General features: G+C 38.3%; 2 protein-coding genes across 18 annotated transcripts in view; one reads left to right on the top strand and one right to left on the bottom strand.

Moving 5' to 3' along the window:
- The window catches only part of SLC3A1 (solute carrier family 3 member 1), a 52356-nt gene extending 41325 nt beyond the window's left edge, over window positions 1-11031 (top strand). For all 6 annotated transcript variants that reach the window (XM_044772339.2, XM_044772345.2, XM_044772344.2 and 3 more), the window contains 3 exons: window positions 2960-3127; window positions 4627-4743; window positions 10591-11031. In XM_044772339.2, coding sequence (XP_044628274.1) covers window positions 2960-3127; window positions 4627-4743; window positions 10591-11031 — 726 coding nt within the window. The remainder of the gene's footprint in view (window positions 1-2959; window positions 3128-4626; window positions 4744-10590) is intronic.
- The window catches only part of PREPL (prolyl endopeptidase like), a 40478-nt gene continuing 24862 nt past the window's right edge, over window positions 9091-24706 (bottom strand). For all 12 annotated transcript variants that reach the window (XM_070512149.1, XM_070512151.1, XM_070512156.1 and 9 more), the window contains 7 exons: window positions 20907-21104; window positions 18132-18307; window positions 16804-17020; window positions 13653-13802; window positions 13162-13285; window positions 12255-12328; window positions 9091-11830 (listed from right to left, as the gene is read on the bottom strand). In XM_070512149.1, coding sequence (XP_070368250.1) covers window positions 11741-11830; window positions 12255-12328; window positions 13162-13285; window positions 13653-13802; window positions 16804-17020; window positions 18132-18307; window positions 20907-21104 — 1029 coding nt within the window. In that variant the 3' untranslated portion in view covers window positions 9091-11740. The remainder of the gene's footprint in view (window positions 11831-12254; window positions 12329-13161; window positions 13286-13652; window positions 13803-16803; window positions 17021-18131; window positions 18308-20906; window positions 21105-24706) is intronic.

The following is a 24706-nucleotide window of genomic DNA, read 5'->3' as shown; positions in this document are numbered from 1 at the left end:
TCTTCCCCTGCGTATAGACATACTTTCCTGTTTCTTTGCATATCTTGTATTCTTTTTTGTTGTTGTTGAAAGCTGGATATTTAAAATAATACAGTGTAGAAATTCTGGAAATCACATTTTTCCCTTCCCAGTGTTTGTTGTTGCTGTTTGATTCTTTAGTGATTTTCTGCAAAATCTATGCTCTTTGTTGTGTGTGGCCACTCAAGTCTGTGGTTGGCTTATTGGTCAGCTAATGACTAGAAAGAGACTCTTGAAACGCCTTGAACCAGTAAGTCTCCCAGCCTTTGCTGAGGGGCTCTGCGTGTGTGTGTTGGGGCACGAGTTCAACACTCTCACAGGCAGTTTACAATTCTGCTTCAGTCTTCACTTTCTGTTTGCACAGAACCTCAAGGTTAGCCAGAGGTGAGAGATTAGTCTTCTCAGGTCTTCCCTGGGCATCTGCACAGCCCTGAACATGGGTGTAGCCTTCTAGGTTCCAGCAGTCTGTCAGAGCCTTTCAAAGCCCCTTTTGGACATCTCTTCCCCAGCTATTTCAGTTTTTGGGTCAGTCTCTGTTTAGCCCCCGTTGGTAATACCCTCAGGCAGCTGTTAAATAACTGCTGCTGATTGTTTTTGCAAATACGTTGGGGACAGGGGCTGTCTGCACAAAGTCAGCTCTGAGTCAGATCAAATAAAAAAACCCAACCAAAAGCAAGCTGCTAGAAATGTCAGAGAGTGACAGTTCTCTAGAGATGAAGCTTTTGGTGAACATTAAGCCTATTCTGCCCCTCCAGCGGCTGCTGGCTGCTGGTTTGCACAGCTACTGTAGGTGCAAGACTGCTGCTTTTCAAGACTGTCAAGGATCTGAGTGGAGGGGCATGAAATTAGGGCAAGTTAAAATGACACAAAGCTTGCTGTTCTGAGATCCAGTTGTTTTTCTTTTCTTTTCTTTTGGTGAGGAAGATTGTCCCTAAGCTAACATCTGTGCCAATCTTCCTCTATTTTGTGGGACACCGCCACAGCATGGCTTGATGAGCGGTGTGTAGGTCTGCACCTGGGACCTGAACTCACGAACCCCAGGCCACTGAAGTGGAGTGTGTGAACTTAATCACTACGCCACCAGGCTGGCCCCTCCAGTTTTTTTTTTTTTCCTTGAATAAATACTCCTTGGATTGTTCCAAGCCTTTAGTTAATTTCCAGAGTTCTGAAAAAATGGATTTTTACAGTTTTTGCTAGTTTTCTCCTTGCTTTTGTGGTGATTTTTGGAGGCCCTGGTGCCCCATTCCAGAAGTGCCCCTGTATCACAAATTTTATAATGTAGTTTCAGCACTTGTTCTTTCATATACTGAGTCTCAGGTACCACAGGCGATTGGCACCTCTCAGCCTGTGAGAGGCCCTGATCTCTGTCCACTGCTGTGAACTACCTATGGAAATATTTCTTGATTTCAGTTCTGAAAAAAGAAAGTGTCCTGGGGCTGGCCCTGTGGTTGAGTAGTTAAGTTTGTGTGCTCTGCTTTGGCGGCCTGGGTTTTGCCAGTTTGAATCCTGGGCGTGGACATGGTACCACTCATCAAGCCATGCTGAGGCGGGGCCCCACATGCCACAACTAGAAGGACCCACAACTAAAAATACACAACTATGTACTGGGGGGCCTTGGGAGAAAAAGGAAAAATAAAATCTTAAAAAAAAAAAAAGTGTTATAGTCCAGAAGGCTCAAGAAGTCAGTTTCTTGTCAGATGCCCTCAAGATAATGAGAAGAATAAATAGAAGCAAAATTTGATCCAATTTTCTGGTCATAAAAATAGAAAAATACTTTACAGATGTACTTTAGTACCTCTCAAAATAAATAAATAAATAAATAAATAAATAAAAGCAACCTCCCTTTTCCTGAATTGTAACAACCAAGTTCCTATATTCAGACTCAAGTTCAAAGGCTGGTTCTGCCTCAAACCTTGAGTTGAAATAAATGATACAGTTTCTCAGAGCTTGTTTCATCATTTGTAAAATGGAGATAACACCCAACAGCACTGTAGTGGAGTGGGGAATAAGATATAACATAGGTGTGAAAGTACTTTTTTTTTTGAGGAAGATCAGCCCTGAGCTAATATCTGCTGCCAATCCTCCTCTTTTTGCTGAGGAAGACTGGCCCTGAGCTAACATTCGTGCCCATCTTCCTCTACTTTATATGTAGGACGCCTACCACAGCATGGCTTGCCAAGTGGTGCCATGTCTGCACCCGGGATCCAAACCAGTGAACCCCGTGCCGCCGAAGCAGAATGTGTGCACTTAACCCCTGTGCCACTGGGCTGGCCCGAAAGTACTTTTTAAACAGTAAATTGCCATGCTCAGCATATGCATGATATTGAGCTATGAGCTATGATATATGAGAGTTGTTGGGTGATTTAAATAAATTCTTAAATAAGGACTAGATGTTATAGTATGTAATTAGAGCATTTAACATAGAAATATATTTAAAAATAGAAAACACTACAGAATTTCCTCTTGGACTACATAAATTTCTTTATAAAAGTTGACTTACCTTTAAATTTTGTTTTGAATAGTTCAAAAGTCACATACACACACTAAAAGGGACACATCAGAAGTCTTTCTCCCACCCTGTCCCCTCCACCTGTTCTCTCCTTATCCTGCTCTCTCTGGGGGCAACATTTTTGTTTTCTTTCCCATCAAAATTCTTATCCAAATGTGTGAAAATATTAATATGCACCCTCATAGATTTTATCTTATTTGCAATATCATTGTGAAGTAAATTATCACCATTTTGTTGATCAGATGAATGGCTAACACGTAGGCTGGTCAGTCACACAGCAAGTAGCAGGATTAGGATTCAAGTCCCGGCTTGGTCATACCAAGGCACCGATGGCTAACCTTGGTTTTCTGCCTGGCAAGCTTTTTGTGAAATAGGGTAACTCTTCCAGAAACTGTGTATAGAGCTGCGTTCTTAAAAATATCTGTCTTTCAGATCAGTGGACCAGACAATGCCCGGCTGATGTCTCGTCTGGGGAAAGAGTATGTCAACGTCATGAACATGCTTGTTTTCACACTCCCTGGAACTCCCATAACTTACTATGGGGAAGAAATAGGAATGGGAAATATTTTAGCCACAAATCTCAACGAAAGCTATAATGTTGTAAGTTCTTATAATTTAACCACACACCACACCAAATATTTTTTGCCAAATCAGAGAATTTACCATTTCTATTCTGCTGAAACTCATGACGACTTTGCTTTCCTTTCTTACTGTTGGGCAATGAGAATTCTCAGCTTTCTTGGTCAGAGAGCTTGTTAAAAATCCTGCTTCCTGGGCCAGCCCCCTGGCCTAGTGGTTAAGTTCGGCACGCTCTGCTTCAGTGGCCTGGGTTCAGTTCCCTGGTGCACACCTACACTGCTGGTCAGTGGCCATGCTGTGGCAGCAGCCCACATACAAAGTAGAGGAAGATTTGTAATGGGTTAGCTCAGGACGAATCCTCCTCAAGCAAAAAGAGGCGGATTGGCAAAGGAAGTTAGCTCAGGGCAAATCTTCCTCAGCAAAAAAACCCCAACTGCTTCCTGAGCCACACAACTTAATTTCTTGTGCAGAGCCTAGGAATCTGCATTTTAAAGATGCTTTCCAGATGATTCTTAGGCACACTAAAATTTGAGAACCAGTGTTTTGAGTGTGGAGTATTACTCATTGTCCTCTATCTGAAACATGGCGTTAGGAACATTTATCATAGTGCTTGTCTGTACTGCCAGATCCCATTGGACCACAGCGCAAAGTCCTCCTTCTGTGGTAACCAGTGTGGTGCACAGCCTCATATTTGAGTGGTTTTCATTTTGTTGGAGGCTACAGATCTCACAATTGTGTTCCTGGGCAGATGAGTGATCTTGAACCTGTAATTTGTATGGTTAGCTTTCAATTGTATGAGATCCAATTTCCCTACTATTTGGTCAAAGTGAAACTTTTTCTATTTTAGCTCCTAAATTTGTGTCTGCACTCATGTGCAATACCAGGCTGGATAAAAGTAGAGAGAATGTAGGCTCACTTATACATGGCCACGTACTTGAATTTACCATTGCTGTATCACAGTAGAATGAGTTGGTAACAGCACATTTTGAAATCCTACATTACCCATTTTTAGGGAAAAGCAGCAGATTCCAAGCATGTAGCAAAGTTCAGTTAGTACAGTCATTCAAACTCAAAACATCAACTTATTTTCCAATTAAAAGTGTAAAACTGGGGGCAAGTTTGGGGGCGCAGTGGTTAAGTGTACACGTTCCGCTTTGGCAGCCTGGGGTTTGCCGGTTTGGATCTCAGGTGTGGACATGGCACCACTTGGCAAGCCATGCTGTGGTAGGCATCCCACATATAAAGCAAAGGAAGACGGGCATGATGTCAGCTCAGGGCCAGTCTTCCTCAGCAAAAAGAGGAGGATTGGCAGATGTTAGCTCAGGGCTAATCTTCCTCAAAAAAAAGTGTAAAACTCATTTTTGTATTGAATGATAAGGCCTTCTTGTTATGAATGCTAATGAATACAAGTATTAACTAAGAAATATAGGGAATTAAATAATTATGAAGTAAATCATGGCCGAATTGCATATCTTTTAATAACTGGACCACTGTTTTCTCTTTCTGGTCTTTTGCCATAGGATACCCTTTTCTCAAAGTCACCAATGCAGTGGGACAATAGCTCGAATGCTGGTTTTTCTGAAGGCAATCATACCTGGTTACCTACCAGTTCAGATTACCACACTGTGAATGTTGACGTAAGTATCAATGAAAATTTTATGCTGATCTGGAAATAAGAAATGAGTTTCTGTGCTAACATACAGTACCCTGAGTGTGTCTAAAACCTTAATTAACGCTCTTTAAATCTATCACATAGACGTCTCTTGCAGTTTTAATTTTTAAGGAGTTTGTAAGTCACGTTTTTATGAAAATACAAACTGGTACAGAAGTGTACCATCTGAAGTATCATACAGAATATACAATTCTTCATTGGGATGACTTTAACTAAGGGCTTTGAGCCATTAGGGAAATTACAGAGGTCTTTCAGCACGCCCAGCCATCCCTACTCCTTTCCCTGCCTCAAAAGGAAGGATGGAAGGAAGGTAGGTCAGTCAGTCTGTCTAGGGTAACGCGAAATTGCGAGCAGGGCTGTTTACCTAAAGAAACTGAAGACATGAATATTCTCTAAAAGCAGCTGTTCTGGAAAAGCACACTCTTCCGCTCTTGCCTATACTAGTTTCTGTTCTCATGGTGATCAAGTTTGCCAAGTTCAGCAGATTTCCTAAACAGGAATGTATAAATTCCAGCGAAGTGCTAAGTACATTTCCTTAGACCAGGAAATTATGAAATGACTTTAGATGAGTAAAAGGAGATTCCACTGTCATGTACTAGTGAAAATTTCACTGGAAAACACTTTAGAGGAAGAGAAATTATTGGCATCATATGCAGATACTTAAAAATTCTATAGCACCCTTTCACTTCAATCTACTAAGTATTTTGAAAACACTCCCCAGATTACTCTGATATAAAACTCCATGCAAACCCTCCTGTTCCCACAACTCCCCACTCCAAGCACTACAGAGGATTCTGGGATAGTATAAGCTTTGTTTTATATATTCGTAGGTCATTGAAAACACAAAATATGTATTTTTACATTTGTATTTTGGATTAAGTTCATCTATTGATTTCATTATGTCCAAATGTCCAAAATGTTCCCATGGGCCAATCTGAATCCAGTATGTAAGAAAGCCTACCTTAAGATGTATACCAGCAAAGACAGAAAAATGTAAATACAAATTAAAACAATGAAAAAAATTTTTTCTATTAGATTAGCCAAGTCTTTAAAATGATCGTGAATAATGGGGCTGGCCCCATGGCCGAGTGGTTAAATTTGCATGCTCCACTTTAGGAGCCCAGGGTTTCACCAGTTTGGATCCTGGGCGCGGACATGGCACCGCTCATCAGGCCATGCTGAGGCGGTGTCCCACATGGCACAGCCAGAGGCACTCACAACTAGAATATACAACTATGTACTGGGGGGCTTAGGGGAGAAGAGGAAGGAAAAAAGAAAAAAAAAAAGATTGGCAACAGATGTTAGCTCAGGTTCCAATCTTAAAAAAAAAAAGTCATGAATAATGTTTGGAGGCATGCTAAAATCATAATCAAAAGTCTCAGGCAATACCATTTTAATACGACCACAATAGCCCTAGAAACAGGTGAGAATTTAAGTAATTTCTAAAAGATGGAAAGTAAAATTAAGATTACAGAGAAAAGCATAGAAACCTAAGTCTAAAATACAGAGGTGAAAACAGCTCTAGGAGGTGCAGGCGGGGTGCGGCAGGGCTGGTCCTAGCCCACTGCCCTGAGGAGGGAACCCAATGCCAGTTTGGTGATCATATTCATCTGATCATATTCATCTCGGAATGAGTAGAGCAAAGCCTGAAACAGTGTCAAACTTCTACAAGCACAGCAGAACAAAGAAAAGAGGGAAAAGAACACCTAATTTTAGTGATGTCATTTTAGAGAGCATTTTAGAATGCTCTCAGAAATGAAGCCAGAAGGTAGGACCCTAGGTAGCTTATCACCATTAAACAGGAAAAGAACCCTTACACCCAGACCTACCTCCAACTCAGTTTCTCACAATTAGTAAAGGCCGGTGACTGAAGACAGGCAAACAAGGAAAAAATGCAACAACTCAAAATGCAACAGTATCACCAGGATCACTAAAATGCGCCAAGAATCACACTACATTTGAGAAAAATTAAGACCGTCAGAGAGAGACACCATTCCTAACAGAACATTGTAGAAAGCAGAGAAAACAACAAACATTAAGACTTCACTGTTCGTATAAACAAATGCCCTATAGACTATTGTTCTATTCTTAAAATATCTTTTATATTTAACTGCATTTTCACCACTTCCAGTGCTTTTTATTTATTTTTTGAGGAAGATTACCCCTGTGCTAACATCTGCTGTCGATGCTCCTTTTTGCTGAGGAAGCCTGGCCCTGAGCTAACATCTGTGCCCATCTTCCTCCACTTTATATGTGGGCCGCCTACCACAGTATGGCTTGACAAGCAGTGCATACGTCCGCACCTGGGACCTGAACTGGCGAACCCTGGGCCGCCGAAGCAGAACGTGTGAACTTAACCACTGCACCATTGGGCTGGCCCCTTGACTCTCTTTTAAAGAAGTGATTAGATATCTTAGGAATGTAAAATATTGTCAAAATAAACAATGAAATAGACAGAAATTCTAATTAGTGTGCTGGAAAACTGACTGAGGGGTTTGTTCCAGAATGCACTGTAAAAGGCAAAGAAGTTACAGCATAAAGAGAAAATCTTTGATATGTGAAGGATAAATCTAGAAATTCCAACATACAACAGAAAGGGATTCTACAAGAGAACAGAGACTGTAGGGAAACATGTAATCAAAGAAATAAAGAAAAAAATAACCCAGAGATAACAGAAGACTTCATCTTATTCTAGAATGGCAAAAACAAAGAGAAAACCCTAAAAATACGCAGAAAGAAACCAAACTCAAAAAGAGATTATCTGAGAAAAGGCCTGAGAATTAAGACTGGCATCAGACTTCTCAACTGGATACTAGAACACATTAGAACTTTATCTTCAAAGCTGTGATGAAAACTTAGATTTTAAACCTAGAATCCTATATCCATTCAAACTAGAATTCAAGAATAAGAGCAAAAGAGAGAGAGAAAAGCAAGGGTCCAAATTTTACCATGTATAGCCAGTTTCTGAAAAAATAATTGGGAACTCTACCAAAACCAAAAACGAATCTAAAAGGAAGACATGATACATAAAACACAGGAAGTTTCGAAAGGAACCACAAAACTTAAATAATTTTTGATACATAATGTAAAATAAGGTTTCTGGAACAAAAATTTTAGTCACTTATTTCTATATGGGAAGTTGTGGCAGAGAGAGTGTGCGTGTGAGAGAGCGAGCGAGTGTGAGCCAGCAGGCTAAAGCACTTATCCTTATAGGGGATGGAAACAGAGTTAACTCCCTCTAGATATGAGCTGCCCAGTAGCCATTAACCAATGTGACTATTAAAATTAAATAGAATTAAAAATTCAGTTCCTGTCTCACACCAGCAACATTTCAAGTGCTCAGCAGCTAGTGGCTACCATATTGGACAGCATTGCACCATATGTTGAGAAAAATATATTTTAAAATGGTCATTACAATTTTAAGGGTAACCATTAGAAGAACAGATATAAATATATAATTTTCAAAGAACATCAGAAGGAAAAAATTACATTAAAAAACCAACTGACCCAATAAAAAGCTAAAAAGCAGAAAACAATAGTACAACTATAAATAAAAGATAAAATAAGTCTATAGGGTTATGTCTAAACATATGGTAATCACAAATATAAATGGGTTTAAATTCACCTGTTAAAAGATAAAAAAGATTAGATAACTAGACAAACTCTGACATCGAAGACATAGCTAAAAGGACACAAAGAAATAAAATAAAGATATCACAGCCAAATACTAATAAAAATAAAGTTTGCCACCTGGCTATAGCTATCAAAACAAAAAATGCATAAACCTTTTACCTAGTAATTTAATTCCCAGGTATCTATGTAGGAATACTTGCACATGTGGAAAATGATAAATATTCAAGGATCTCTACTCTGCAGCACTGTGTTCAATAGCAGAAGATTCTGGAAGTGATTTAAATATTTTATCAATAGAAAACCAACTGAATCAATTATGGTTAATCTATACAATGAACTTGTATGCAGCTTTTAAAAAAAAAAGGAGTTCTATGTGCATTGACATGAGACCAGGTCTAAAATGTAATAAATAAAAAACAGGGTACAAAATGGTAATAACATGGCACAATTTGTGTAAAGAAAAAAAAGTATGTCTACATATGTTGGCATAGGCACAGAATGTATAATTTCATATGATGCATAAAAATGAAAGAGTACATAAAAAGTAAAAGTGTTATCACAGAGGCACTGGGAAGCTAGGGGATGGTGTTGAAGAAAACATTTTAATTGTATATGTTCTTATAAGTGAGTTTTATATGGTGTGCATGCATTTCCCATTAAAAAAATAAACTTACGCAAAGCAGGTATGGAAATATTTAATAGCAGACAAAATAGAATTCAATATGAAAAGCATTATGAGACAAGGGCAATTTTCAAAAATTGATAAAAGAACATTCCACTACAAATCATGAATCTATCATCTAACAATAGCTTCAAAATATATAAAACAAGTACTCTGAGAAATGCAGAGAGAAACTGACAAATCCACAATGACAGAGAGACACTTCAACATACTTTTAGAAGGTGGTAAAACCAAGTAGACAAAAATAATAGTTAACACTTATTGGGCACTTCTTATGTGAGTGGCACTGAACTATGCTTTTTCATGCATTATCTAAGGCTATAGAAAATGTTAATAGTAATTTGACAAGTCATATACACATACCATATACATGTACCATAAATACCTTTGTACCTGATAAACAGAGAATAATCATTTTTTTCAAACATTCATTAGATATTCATTAAAGACCGCACATTAGGCACCTGCCCCCAAATGACGACAACCACCACCACAACCATCACTGGAGTGATGGCTGGCAAGAGTACAGTGAAATGAATATTATCACTGATTTGGCAACAGCTCTTATGAAGAATAATTTGGCATTATGTATCAAGTGTCCATACTCTTTGACATAGTAATTGTTTTTCTGCTATTTATATCCTAAATAAATAATCCAAGTAAGGGTGGGAGCATTAATAATATAAGAAAATATTAGAAACTCGAATGTTGAAATGAAAGGGAATGGTTAAGTATGGTATAACCATTTAACAGAGTATTATTCTTTAAATAATACTTCAATATTCATTAAAATGACATTTATGGAGGTTAGATGCTTGAAATGTTAAAGGAAAAAAAGCAAGAAAAGTACAATATTAAGTTACATTGTTTTGCATGGCTGTAAAATAAACCCAAATCTTTAATGGACATATATTACCTTTATGGGTAAAAAAAAAAAGTCCAATTTCTAACTTTTACTTTAGGCAGTGTTTTGCTTTACATCCTTTTTTGCAACTTTCTGTTCATCATTGGCTATGCAAGAAATATATGTCTAGTGAAGTTACAGCAACCTACACATTATTCTACAAAAGAGAACAGAGAAGCCCCAATTCACCAAAAGTTCCCAGAGTCCATGGCTCCGGTGGCTGCTTTTCTGCCAGTTACAATATAGCATAAAGTAACATTATTTAGGCAAGTTAAATATCCACTAACTTAGACAAGGACATTTGTTCTGGGATTCCTAAAACAAATGTGGTCTATATCAGCTCTGCCAAGATGTGGTAGAGCACTGTGCGTACTGCAATGACTTCCAGACAAGGCGAAAGCCTGCACTTGCAATTTCCATCGGTAGTTACATAATCTATTTTTATCTACTTACTTATACTTACAATTTGGAAGTTATTTCAAGGGGCAAAACTGAAGCAAGCGTTTTTGGGAAATAATTCCTTATTTAATACTAAAAATATTAAAAACTGTTAGAATCAAACATTTATGTTAATACTCTTTTTTAAAAAATAGGTCCAAAAGACTCAGCCCACATCAGCATTGAAGTTATATCAAGAATTAAGTTTGCTTCATGCCAATGAGCTGCTCCTTAGCAGGGGCTGGTTTTGTCATCTGAGGAATGACAGCCACTCTGTCATGTACACAAGAGAGCTGGATGGCATTGACACAGTCTTTCTCGTGGTTCTGAATTTTGGAGAATCATCACTGCTAAATCTAAAGGAAATGATTTCAGATATTCCCACAAGAGTGAGGATAAGGTTAAGTACCAATTCTGCCTACAAACGCAGTGAAGTTGACACGTCTGCCATTGTACTGGACAAGGGAGAAGGACACATCCTTGAATACAACACGAAGAATCTTCTTCATCACCAAACTGCTTTCAGAGACAGATGTTTTATTTCCAATCGGGCATGCTATTCCAGTGTGTTTAACATACTGTACAGCTTGTGTTAGGGCGCTTCTATGAAACAGATGAAGACACTAGCATTCTGTTCTCTCATAAGCATTTGCAGTAACTTCATGTACAGTCATTAATTCTTAGTTATTTCTGTAGTTTGAATGTAACTGCTTTAGGAAAGGTTCTCAAATGTTTCTAAAGAATAATAAAATGTTTAAAAGAAAATGATCGCGTGCACAAAACTTGTAATATTATTGAGATAGCCTCAATAAGAGTGATCAGAACACCTTGGGACTCCAGATTATTAGAATGATTTAATGAATTTGAATGTGAAGAATATTCTTTTTCCATAAAATGCAGGCATAGAAATTGGAGGGTGACTTGCTGCCCAAGTGTCAACAGCATTCACTAGCAAAGAGGCAGGACCTTGACTTGTAAACTGTTCAAAGAACATCTTAGTAAAATACACAAAAACAAGGCTGTTCTGATGGGGAAGGGAGAGTTCTGCTGTCACCAATCCTCCTTTCACCCTCTACTCCATGTCCTTCTAAGGAGCATGATTTGAAAACTACTTTCCTAGGCTAAGGGGCATCAATGGAGAGAACAGTATAAGCAAGTGAGATGTACACTAAACAAAATGTGGAGAAGCAAATTTTTAAAAATTATTTACTAACCTAAAAAAAAAAAATCTCACTTTTGCTAACCCAATCAGAAATAAGACTGAACTATTTCAGTGTGTTTCCAATTCCCATTGAATGCAGCATTTCAGAATTTTAGATATTTCTTAAGATTCTCGAAAACACTGGTGCTGTCAAGTCCAAGTTCCTCGTACAGGAATTTAATTTGGGCTGTAATCTAAAAGAAACACATTTTAAAAATTAGACAGGCCTTTGTGCTAAAACTCCAATGTTCACATCTCCCTTTGTCCATCCATTTCACCTAACCCTGAAGTCAGTAATTTATGGCAGGGGTACTTTTATTTGGGAATTTATGGCAGGGGTACCTTTATTTGGACACAAGAAGGCGGCTCCCAACAATTCAGATCCAATTGCTTTCTTTAACAAAGCTCTCTCATCAAGTACAAGAGAGAGCCCTTTCTCTTGACTGACTCACTGTTTCTCCTTCTGCTCTTGGGTCTCGGCCACAGACCTGACAGTTGTGAAGCAGCTGTCATAAACCCTGCTGCAACCACTGAAGTGCTGAGTACCACACTTAGCTACTTAGGACAGGGATCTTAGATACTTAGGGATCTGTCAACAGAGAGGGCTTGATAACATACCTTCTTGTGAGAATCCTCGATCACGTGATTGCCTCCAGGCTGAATATCTAAAATAATGTTGGGGGTCTGATAGCCTGAAAGAATTAACGTATGAAACAATTAGAAAGTTTTTGGCCAATTGAGACCCATTTCTCCCAAAATAATAGTGAAGGAAAAAGACATAAACCACCACCACCACCAAGAAAGAGATGGGAAGGGGCAAGCAGTAGAAGACAAATTTCTGAAACAAAAAAAGCAGGAGGAAGCCTAGTGGCTGAGAAAGATGGATGGAAGAGACAACTGTAGGGCCCTATGGAGAAGGCTGCAACCCAGGAGGAGGCCAACTGGCCCTGCGGAATCTGAGTCTTGTGACCCGGAAACACCAACTATAGCAATGGGTGAAAGAGAGACATGGAGCTAAATACACGGGAACTGTCTGAAAACTTCTATGTGGGTGCCTCCCAGCCTGAGCCCGGAATGTTTCGGCACATCTTGGCAAGGAAAAAAGGTAAGAGTTCTTGTCTAACGAAATTTAAAGATCTAGAGAAAATTAAAGCAAATTGAATTTGGGCACTGATACTTCAGAGCAAAAACTTCAGAATCTGTTTTAGAGGTTCCCAAGAATAATGGCTCAATTAATGTAGTTAAATGAATGAATGATTATATGATATTGTATCTCCAAATTATATTTGATATTTAAATTGACTATTTTCTTTATGTCTTGCCTACCTATTTTAATACTGTCCTTTGAAAAAGAAGAGAGGAACTTATAGTTATCTTATGTTTCAACTGGGTAGTCAACATAGGAGAAACAATTATTTGTCCAAAATCACGGGCAGATGATTTGGTCTGTAGCATAAAACACATTACTCGGCATGGTATTAACAGTCCATTTAGCTATGTTCCCTGCTTCCAGGAGCTCTCCTACCTTCACTGGGGTCCTTAGCATGCTCCATAATGGCTTCCTTGAGTTTCTCAGTATAGTTTACAATTCCTTTCAGAGGTACACGTTCGTCATTTTCATAAGCTGTGATGTGAATTGAAGGATAATGCTGAAAGTAAACAGATGTACAAAGAATTTATATTACTCCTATCCATCATATAGATTATGAAAAATAATTACCTTCAAATTTTTTTCCCTAAGTGTTAGATGATTTTTCATTTGATATTCTTGAGAGATCTAGAGTATCATATTTGACTAGAGAGACCATGACTTCATCTAATCTTTTCTCCTCAGTTATTAAATTGAAACAAACATGAAGTATGAGCAGAGATGGTGCCGAAAGGTGTTTGGGTATTCTAAGTAGAAACAATCGAAAGCCCTACTAAATTCCTGCCTCAGCTTGCGTGAGGAACCTTCTGATTCCCCTTCCCCTCCTTATCACTTGAGAATGGCATATCAGAACTGTCTTTCACTACCTGAGGTTTAATATTTTGATAGGGACAGTAACGTTTTATGTAGTTCTTGTGTTTTTCATCAGATGAAGGATTCCCCCATTCTTCTAATTCTTCTAATGTCAGAGGAAGTGTAGTGTCCATCATGGTGTTGAGAACATCCAAGAAAGGTGCCTAAAAAATAAAGCCAAAGAAACTTAAACTTTGATTAACAACTTGGTAAAATGAATTTCAGAGAATTATTATACTTTATAAATATACATGCTGACATGAGAGAACCAAGTTCAAGAAACCATGTAGATTCCCAGAATCCAGACTAATTACTTAGTCCTTAACAAGGGCCTGTGATTTATTGGCTTTTAGTGTATTCAGGCTCCTTAAATGACAATTATATAAAAAGAAAGTGTTTATCTTCTGATTTCACAATTTTTGTTTTTAGTTGGTGCATTCTATTTATATATATATATGTATATATATTATATAAAAGTAGTAAATGCTACTACCTCACATCCATTAGGGTAGCTACAATAAAAAAACCCCCAAAAAATAACAAAACAAGTGTCAGCAAGGATGTGGAAAAATTGGAACCCTTGTGTACTGTTTGTAAGAATGTAAAATAGTGCAGACAGTATATTGTTTTCTCAAAAAATTAAATTTAGAATTACCATATAATAAAGCAATTCTATTCCTAGGTATACACCTAAAAGAACTGAAAGCAGGGTCTCAAAGAGTACACGCAGGTTCACAGCAGTACTAGTCACAAGAGCTAGTCACTGTCTTTCACTACCTGAGGTTTAATATTTTGATAGGGACAGTAATGTTTTAGCAAACCCAAGTGTCCATCGATGGATGAATGGGTAAGCAAAATACACATACAATGAGACTAGGGAATATTATTCAGCCTTAAAAAGAAGGAAATTCTGACACATGCTTCAACACAATGGACCTTGAGGACATTATGTAAGTGAAATAAACCAGTTACAAAAGACAAATATTGTACGATTCCATCTATAGGAGGTAGCTTAAGAGTAGTCAAATTCATACAGACAGAAGGTAGAATGGGGGGCCAGCCCGGTGGCGTAGTGGTTAAGTTTGTGCAGTCCGCTTCAGCAGCCTGGGATTTGTGGGTTGGCATCCTGGGCACAGACCCACACACTGCTCATCAGGCCATGCTGTGGCAGCGTCCACATACAAAGTAGAAGACGACTGGCGCAGATGTTAGCTCAGGGAAAATTTTCCCCAAGCAAAAAGAGGAAGACTGGCAACAGAGCTTAGCTCAGGGCCAATCTTCCTCACACACACACACAAAAAAGTAGGATGGTGGTTCCCAGAGGCTGGGGGAAGGGCAAATTAGGGAGTTGCTATTTAATGGGTATAGAGTTTCAGTTTTCCAAGATGAAAAAAGTTCTGGAAGTTGATTGCATAACAATGTGAATATACTTAACACGACTGAACTGTACACTTAAAAATGGTTAAAAATTAAAACTAAAACCCCAACAACACGTGAACAAACTCTTCTTCACCAGTTCGACATTTTATATTAAGAAAAAGGTAATAAATGCTAATAGAAGAAAATCTGGAAAACACCCAAGTTGAAAGAAGAGAAAATCACTCATTGGCTTACAACCAGTGTTATAACATTTAATAAAATGGCAGCTGCTTTTTTCACTTAGCCTCATAGTCTTTTGTTAACATGCTTTTCAGCCTTTTCTTGTATTAACATTAACCAAGTATAGTGGGCAAATGTAATTATCTTTGGCTGCCTAGCATCTGAACTCCTTTTCTGTATTCAGAGTAACCCTAACCTTACGAGAGCGAGCCTGTCTCTCACTGTAGACGTACTAAATGCCAGAGAGTTCCTTTCCCAGCTTTTCCTACCGCGTGAGAGGAGCCACTAGACCCAGGTCCACCACTCAGACATAATGTGCTCCAAACTGAATGGAAAGTTAGTGACTCGAAGAAGCAGGAAGCACAGAAAATTTGTTCTGGTGAAAGTGACGCAGCTATATCAAGTTTCTAGAAGCAGGACTAGCAATGTGAGGTGACTTGTGACCAGCAGTGATAGCTTCACTGGGCCAGTTTTATGGTATATTTGGGATATATTTCTGGTTCTATGCCCACCCTTACCTAATACCCTTTAATAAATCCCTTTGCTGCTGAAATTAGTCAGAGTTGGTTTTTGGTGCTTCTAATTAAGAATTTTGACTCATCTATGAATCCTCTATTGTTGGATATTTAGGTTGACTCCAATTCTTCACTATTATAGGCACACGGATAAATATCCTTACACATATATTTCTGATTATTTCCTTTCTATAAGTCAACATAATTTCTAAAAATCAAAGGTTAGTTGCATTTTGTTTGTACTGTAAATAATCCTGCCATTATCATCTTTGTTCATAGGTTTTTTCCCCTCCATATTTAGTATTCCTATTAAAAATATAGATTTACAGATCAGGATTATATAACACCTATTTACTTTTAATACAAGCCCAGAGTGTGTACTACCCCCAAAATAAAAAAACCTGAAAACAATTTACTCTCTCCATCCAAATCATTATTTTCTAGTGTATCTAACCAGGAAGCAGGAGAATCATGGAGGTGAAACGAGGTGCTATTATGTAACTGCATAATTTGGGACACAAGGAAAAGAATATACAACCTTTTCAGAAGAGAGTAAGATATTTTAATTAAAGTACAGAAAAAATACCCCTAAAGGCTATTAAGAATGGAGTATCTAAAAAGTGATACCCCTAAATCCAGGACTGACGTGATGACGGGCGGTGGAGTCCTTGGATTTTGGGCCTTCTAGAGCCACTATGTGCTCTGCCTGCCTTCCTGGAACTGGAGAGTCATATATGCTTTGTCTCTTTTCCACCAACTCTAAACGTTCTTATAAACAGAAAATGATCAATGGGAATAGCCGTTAATATCCTTCAGTGGAAATCCTTCAAAATTAATAAAGAATGCTGTCAGAGAAGAGTAAGTAAAGGGTAAGCAGTTGGATTAAAAGAACTTCAGAAGTTCTCCCAGAGCTACAATTCTGTGTTTAAAATTTAAAAGCTTTGTTACACTCCTGTGCTATGGTAAAACTGTAACAGAACTTTTTTTCTTAGAGCAGTCTATGGCTTCACACCTCCCCATTGTGTAAACAACAGAGATAGAGTGTACTCACCTCCAAAGTCACGGCTCTCAGGAGCTCCGGACTAGAATTACACAATGCTCCCACAAGCACCCCTCCAGCACTGAAAGCAGTCAGGGTTGTTAGACTTGGCTGAGAAAAGCCTTGGCCATGAAGCGTCTTAATGCAAGCCTCTAAGTCAGCAAGGCCATTGAGTTTTTTAGTTAGACGGCCATCAGCGTGCCACTGGAGGCCTAACTCACCACCACCCCTGAAATTAAAGGGCAAAACAGTTTTAGTGGGGAAAAAATATTAATGATATAGGTCAGGGTCAGTAAACTACAGCCTGTAGGCCAGATCTACCCAGAGGCCTGTTTTTGCATGGCCCTTGAGCTAAGAAGGGTTATGCAACAGAGACCATATGTGGCCTACAAAGCCTAAAATGTTTACCATTTAGTTTCTCAGAAAAAAGTTTGCCAGTCCCTGATAGAGATAATCAAAAACTGATTCAACAAATACGTTTTGAGTGCCTGCTTACAATATTAGGCATTGTGCTAAATGCAGGCCTTAAAAATATAAACAAGCAAAAATCTGGATAAGGGGATAATTTTGTGGGGAATGGAAACAGTTACCAAGCAATGTGGTTACTGCTGTAACACAAGTGTACTTAAGGTCTCACAGAAGCAGAGGAAAGAACATCCACCTGTCAGGTCAGGGGTCTATACAGGAGTCAGGAACACAAATGCTGAAGAAGGAAATGATACTTAAGCCGAGTCTTGAAAGACATAGCATCTGCAAGAGCACAGAGGGGAAGGAGCTTGTCATCTGCAAGGATGTAGCAAGGCTGGACATGGAGGCGGTGCACGGCTGGAGCGCAGCCCGTGTCTGGGGAGTGAGGACAGATGCCACTACAGAATAAGCCAGACCACTAGGATGTTAAACACTTACTGAAGAATCTGAATTTTACTGTGGAGATTGGGAGGTGGTGAAGGATTTTAAGCAGAAATATAAAATAATATTTGTTTCTTGAAAACAACTAAAATAAAATGGAAGTCAGAGTGGAAAAAAGTCCAGCTTAAAAGCCTATTTTAGAAAAATATAAACTCAGAATTAAATGGAAGTTATAATGTTACTAAATATGGAGACTGGTACATCTATTCTAAAAATCCTAAAAATCTGGTACAAAATCCTAAAAATCTACTCCTTTGCGTTTTGGATCGACTAATCTATTACCGAATCAAGTTCTACCAGTATAGGTTTAGGAATACATATATTCAACAATACAAATGAGAAAATAAACTTTTGCTCCCTCATAATTGTTATTCTGGGTATCTGTCACAATGCTCTAGCACTCACAGGCCAGGTAAAATGTGCTGACTCACCGAACATGGCAATATGCTAATATCCATCCATCATCCACCAACACTCGCCTTTCAGGCCTGAAATTCATTTTCAAGTCCATTCCATAAGCTCCATATACATGTACCAGGAGAGGTTTCTTTTGCAAGTCCTCAGAATCCGTTTTGTGGAAAACAGTCATTGGCACTAATTTTCCATCCTGGAAATGAAGATTTACTGTGCATGTAAAGAAGAGTCTTTTCAAACAGTTTTATCCCCAATTTTATGCACTGCTTATTGATGTTGAGCATCAACTCCACTCAATTAAGACAAAAGAGTTACGGTCTCTAAAAATCCATTATGGTCCTTATTTTCAGCTATTCTGTTGACTTAAATTAACTAGAAAAGAACAGCAAGACTCTGGCTTGAAAACAGTTTATTTAATGCAGCTTTTCCTGACAGTAAAGTGATTTTAAAGAGTTCTTCACTACCCAGTATTACTGTAATTTTTTCCTTTCAGGACAAGCCAAAATACCTATCAAAGTTAGATATACTAGCATAGCATTCTTCCTATACGTAGGCCTACATACTGGCGTTTCTCATCTTAGAATATTTACAAATATGCTAACTGAAGAAGTTTTAATAGCTCAATTTAATGTCCTCTATGGTCAGAATTCTCAACCATTAGGACCTGAAATTTCCTACTGACTTTACTGACACCACCCACATCCTCTTCAAAGGCCTATTTAACTTCATTTTTTTATAAATCTTAACACTTAAATTACTTTTATGGCAGGTAAATATTCCTCAACGCAGCTCACACTCATCGATCCCAATTGACTGAATCTAGGCACTCTCTGGAAAGACAAATTGAAGATAATCTGAACTATTTCTGGTCTTCCTTTCATAGAAAAAGGGTAGAAAAGTTGATTCTCACCCTGCATACAGACACTAACGAGATAGTACTAGTTTACTTAAGGAAAATAATACAACCAAGCCACTCTCCCTGCTTTTTTTTTTTGTAAGGAAGATTCGCCCTGAGCTGACATCTGTTGCCAATCCTCTTTTTCTTTTGCTTGAGGAAAATTAGCCCTGAGCTAACATCTGTGCCAATCTTCCTCTACTTTATATGTGGGATGCCTCCATGGCACGGCTGAGCTAACATCTGTGCCAATCTTCCTCTACTTTGTATGTGGGATGCCTCCACGGCATGGCTGATGAGTGAAATAGGGCCGCACCAGGGATCCGAACCTGCGAACCTGGGCCACCGAAGTGGAGCACAGAACTTTAACCACTTGGCAACAAGGCCAGGCCCCACTCTCCCTATTTTTTTCATTCTCATTTTGAAAACTTCACTTTGGGGTTCTGAGTGTTATCAAATAAGGAAAAACTCTTCCTCTCATTATTCTTTTTCATAATCAACTTATGACAGTGTAACTGAATTTTCATTTCTCAGTAATATTCATTCTTATAAAATGATGTAGGTTAATTTCTATAAAATAATCGCAGTCTTTTTCTTTCCCTACCTCCTCCCTAACTTCAATTTAACAAGCAGAAAAAAACTTGCTGGTTGAAAACTTATGAAAACGAAGAGGTAAGGATGGCAGCAAGTTGTACGATGGGCTGGATCCCAGAGTTCACCAGCAGTTCAAATATGCCTGTAAAGTTACAGCAGCTTCCAGTTAGCAGCTGCTTCTCCTCTTCCCTAACGCGTAAAGAATCTCTTGGCTCTCCAAGAACTCAGCTTCATGGTTCTTTCTGTTTGGGGTATAATAATTATAACATTTTGATAGACTGGTATAAATCCTATGTCTGTAAAACAAAACAAAGCCTAAATATATGTATTTTGTTGACAAAAACCAAAAATCTGGAGGGTGATACACTAAATGGTTAAGAATGATTATTTCTAAGAGGTACAGAAAATGGGACTGAAAAGTAGTCCTTTAACTTTACACAGTCTGTATTTTTGCATTTGTTATAACAAGCATGTATTGCTTTTGTTAATATTAAAATATTTGCTTAAATAAAGATATCAAAAGAAAAGCAGTGAATTAAAGAAAAAATTCATAAGGAAAAAAGGCTTGTGTCTCAATTCATTCTTTGTCAGCACATGTGAAATTATCTGATGTATTACATGGTAAGGTCTGAAAATTCCTTAAATAAGGCCACAGTTTATATATTAATTTGTTCCTCAGTTGCACAACTCTTCTTTCCTATTTCTTACTTCCCCATCCAGCTAATCTTCCTTCTTTTACTCTATAACTTTGGCCATATTGTCCTCCTTTATACTTCCTAAATGTACCATTTCTCCCTCAGTTCAGGTCCTTAGCACAAAATGAGATCCTCCTGTCCCCTTTCTAGCTTTACTCGTAATCATCCTAGAGTTCTCTCCTGAGACATTACTTCCTCAGAGAAGCCTTTGCAGACCTCTCCAGACCAGTAAGGTCTCTTTGCCCCGTTTCCACTGGACTCAGCAAGTCTTCCTTTGCAGCCATCAGTACATCAGTAATTATTTCTTCAACATCAGTCATCTTCCCCGCTGGATTGAAGCTCCATGAGGGCAGGGGCTATATTAATCTAGTTCACTCTAGTCAATTGCTTACCACCCGCGCAATTTTTGCCTTAACTGCATATCAACTTTGACTATTTTTTCTTAAAATCACCTTTTAAAATTCAAATATAAACAACATGCAAAGTCAAGGGCTTGATGTGCTAGTTATAAATTTTTTTATCCACATTAAACTAAATATCTAAGGACAATACTTGACAAATAGTACGCTTTCAGTAAATGGGGGCTGATAGAGATTACAGAGACTTACCTTGCTTTTGGCTTCTAGACGTAAAACACGACTAGTCTTTGTGATGGGGTCTTCATGCCCAGTTTCTTCAAACAGTTTGCCTTCTGCAAACTTATATGTGTAATATTTTGGGGGACGTATTGGAGAGCAAAGCTGAAAGGGGCAGTTCTTTGGGTCCGAATTTGTATCCATTATGAATCCACAGGCCCAAGGAGGGAGCTAAAGAAATAACAGTTTTACTCTTTATCTAGACACTAAGTATCATTAACTAAATTTCTGGGTCTGCTCCAAAAAAGATGATGTGGACACCAAGTGTACTTCTATCCATTATCATATAATGCCTCATTTAAGGATTACTTCAGCACAACAAAATATATTTCAAGTAAAAAACAAATAAAACTCTACACTAATGACCAACAAAATAAGGAAAAGTTAGAGAGGCAAATGGTTTATCAGAATTCTGGATTTACACAAAATTTCCTTTAACAAAAAAGTTTATTGTGGGGTCTAAACTTGGGCAACGAAATAGCAAAATGATTAAGAATAAGAACAAACCAAATAGTAATTCCAGAACCCAGCAACATTGCCAAGATCTCTGTTCTCATAGAACATGAAATTGCGCCTATGTGTTTTTAATAATTTACCCATCAGCCCTTACTCTGCTGCCTGGACAGCCCCAGTGATGACAGTTATTATTCCAGGGCTACAAACTGGCTCAGCAGCACTAAAGCATTTACAATTTGTTTCTAACTTTAGCTCCCAGGCTAACCATTGTGCAGAACAAAACCTTTCCTGGCACATCCACTCTGAGAGACTCACGGCTATTATGATTAAGATTCTTAACTTTAAGAAAAAGGAAAAGGAATCAAAATTTATTCTCTCCGAGCAGCAGGGTCCAGCTTCAAGCCTTCCACTAACATCCCTCTTACACCTTTTAAAGAACTCTGGTAAGCAGGCTGACGGTGTGTTAGAAATGGTACTGAGAGTCAGAACATTAAAAGAAAATTGCCTTTCTTTTCCTGAGTAATTGTAGACATAGCAAATTCCTTAGAAAATCAGAGGTTTTGGCACAGCTATGTCACTGGTGGGCACTATTCAGAAAAGGTAGGTGGGGGATGTGCATAAAGAGTGCACCATTTAACCTGGAGAAACTACGGCCAAAGAGCTTATATTTATAGAGCAAATTTCTTATAATTAACCCAAAGAATCTATTTTCCTGAAACACTAATAAGGACATACATTTGCAATGTCTCTCTGAAAGAGTTCCTAATTTATTCTCCTCGGACTGAGGATTATTTTCAAGGATAGTTTGTTTATTTAAATACAAGCCCTATCTGGAAAGAAAAGTGTAATCATGAAAGTTGGGCTATCGGATAGCATAACTGAAGTCAGCAAATTGAAACCTTGGGGAAAAGAAATGAGGAAGCATTGCTACTAACCTTTACTTAGGCCTCAGACTGAGGGCACAAGGGTCCTCAGCCCACAGAGGCACAAGCTTTTCCTGCCCTTTGGTGAGACTTTAAAACAGTTTCCATGTGACCCACGTAGTATACTGTCTTAGTTTTAGACCAAGTGGTTCCAGTAAATCAAAGTCTTTGGGGTATATTTCTTAAACTAAAGAAACCAAGGTTCAAGTTTTAATCATAATAAAAACTGTTACAAGTCTATGCACTTTTTAAAGTTTGTCCAGCTGATGCAGAAATTCGTATTAACTATCTCAAGCATATCTTATGCCACATCTCCTCTTAAGATATGCATGCAGTATCATCTGTGTAGATTAATGGATAGCACCCGAGGATAACTATAAGTTGGCCAGGTGATAGGCAGATATTCCTTAGATACTTTGCAGAAACAGGTTCAGCTTTAGCAATCTACCAGTAAACTACAGTCATTTCATTAAAAAATTTATTAAGACATACATTCTGAAAGAAAATCAGCCCAAGTATGCAGACTCCTCCAAATGTATTGCTGTTAGCACAAAGCAAAAAATTTCCCAATTTGCTTAAATTAAATAACAATTAAAATATTGTAACTTCTTTTTGTGAAGAAAAGAAATCACCAGGAAATACTGATGACATGATGACCAAGAAGAGAAGGCAAGTGTATTAAAGGTTTACATTTCTGTCACTGAGGCCGAGTTGTCTTGTTGTTTTTTTAGATTTTATTTTTCCTTTTTCTCCCAGAGCCCCCTGGTACATAGTTACATATTTTAGCTGTGGGTCCTTCTAGTTGTAGCATGTGGGACACCGCCTCAGTGTGGCCTGATGAGCAGTGCCATGTCTGCGCCCAGGATCTGAACCAGTGAAAACCTGGGCTGATGAAGTGGAGTGTGTGAAATTAACCTCTCGGCCATGGGGCCGGCCCTCTGAGGCTGAGATTGAAAATATCTTTTAGTCAATTGTCCACTCACTGGGCAGAGATGTTACATATAGAAATACTTTATAATCCACTCACAGTTTAGCTTAAAGATTTGTTCTCTGACTATGGCACTGTCTGTGCATATTAATCACTGTTATCCAGTTCATGAAAAGGCTCTGATCTATAAAATTCTCTGTAAGTAGCAACTGATACGTAATATAGTATTTGATTCCACGTGAGGATGACTCAGAACATTATATAAGGCATAATAACTACTACAGGTTGGGAAGGGTCAAATCTTATTATAGCAGAGTAAACTCTCATGACATTCCTAATTCTCTTGACAGAATTTTGTTGTAATAAATGCACTGCTGGAAATTATGTATTTTCTCCCATCCCTATTCATATAGACTGCAATAAGAATCGATGCTCTGCCAGTTCCCCAAATGAAGATGTCTGAATTCGGCATCAATTAGCAAGTGAAAAGACACACTCTGAATCCAGTAGGTGAAGGCGATAAGAACACCGCTAGAATAAAATCACCATTTTTGTTTTAGGACATCTATAGAGTCTTCTAAGACACCAGACGTTACATTTGATAATTTTATTTTACGAAGTAGCTGGAAAATTTTGGTTGGTTTAGGCCCTCGTTATTTCTTATTTATACCACTATCACAATCTCAAAACTAATCTTCCTGCTTCTTATCTCTCGTTCAGTGTACCCTAAAACGTCTGCCAGATAACCTCATCAAGCACATAGCTCAACTCCTCAGATGATTCCCCTGTCCCAAAACTTCAAACGTTCCCCTCTTCATAATTTAGGCATGAATTCATCACCTTGACTGTCAAAGAATGTCAAATCTTAGCTTCACCCCCAAGAAATCTTATTCTGCTTCAATAAAATGGAATTATTAGCAGTTTCCTGAACATTTTCCCAACTTATCAGCTTAGAGCTTCATTTGATGGAATTTCTCATCCTGGAATACCATTCCCTCCCTGCCCATCAAAATCCTACCTATCCTCTTTAGTTTATCTCAAACTCTACTTCCCCTACAAAAGCTTTCCTGGGCTCTCTTCCTCTCCTTTGGGCCCCACAGTACATTTTCTGTTTTTGATACCACTTATTTAAACCCACCTTATACTTAATCTTTGTGTACTAGTCTAATCTCACTGATCAACTGTATCCTTAAGGTCAGATATTTTGTCCTGCTATCTTTCTACTCCAGACTGCCCAATACAGGACTTTGCACAAAGAGGTTCAACAAATATCCAGTCAATTTACTGGCATTGCATTTTAATAGAAATTGTGACAATACTGCAGTTAGGGAGGTCTAGGTAGTCTACGCTTGCTGGTCAACTGGCTCCACTACACTTGCCATACCAAGCAAAATGGAGACCTATCCTCTTTCCTCCAGTGCTTGTTATTTTGTTTTTAAAGATTGGCCCTGAGCTAACATCTGTTG

The sequence above is a fragment of the Equus asinus genome, chromosome 6 (genome assembly GCF_041296235.1).
Source record: "Equus asinus isolate D_3611 breed Donkey chromosome 6, EquAss-T2T_v2, whole genome shotgun sequence".
Taxonomy (NCBI): Eukaryota; Metazoa; Chordata; class Mammalia; order Perissodactyla; family Equidae; genus Equus; species Equus asinus.
The sequence above is the reverse complement of the archived record's forward strand: the minus strand, read 5'-3'. Positions and strand labels throughout refer to the sequence as shown.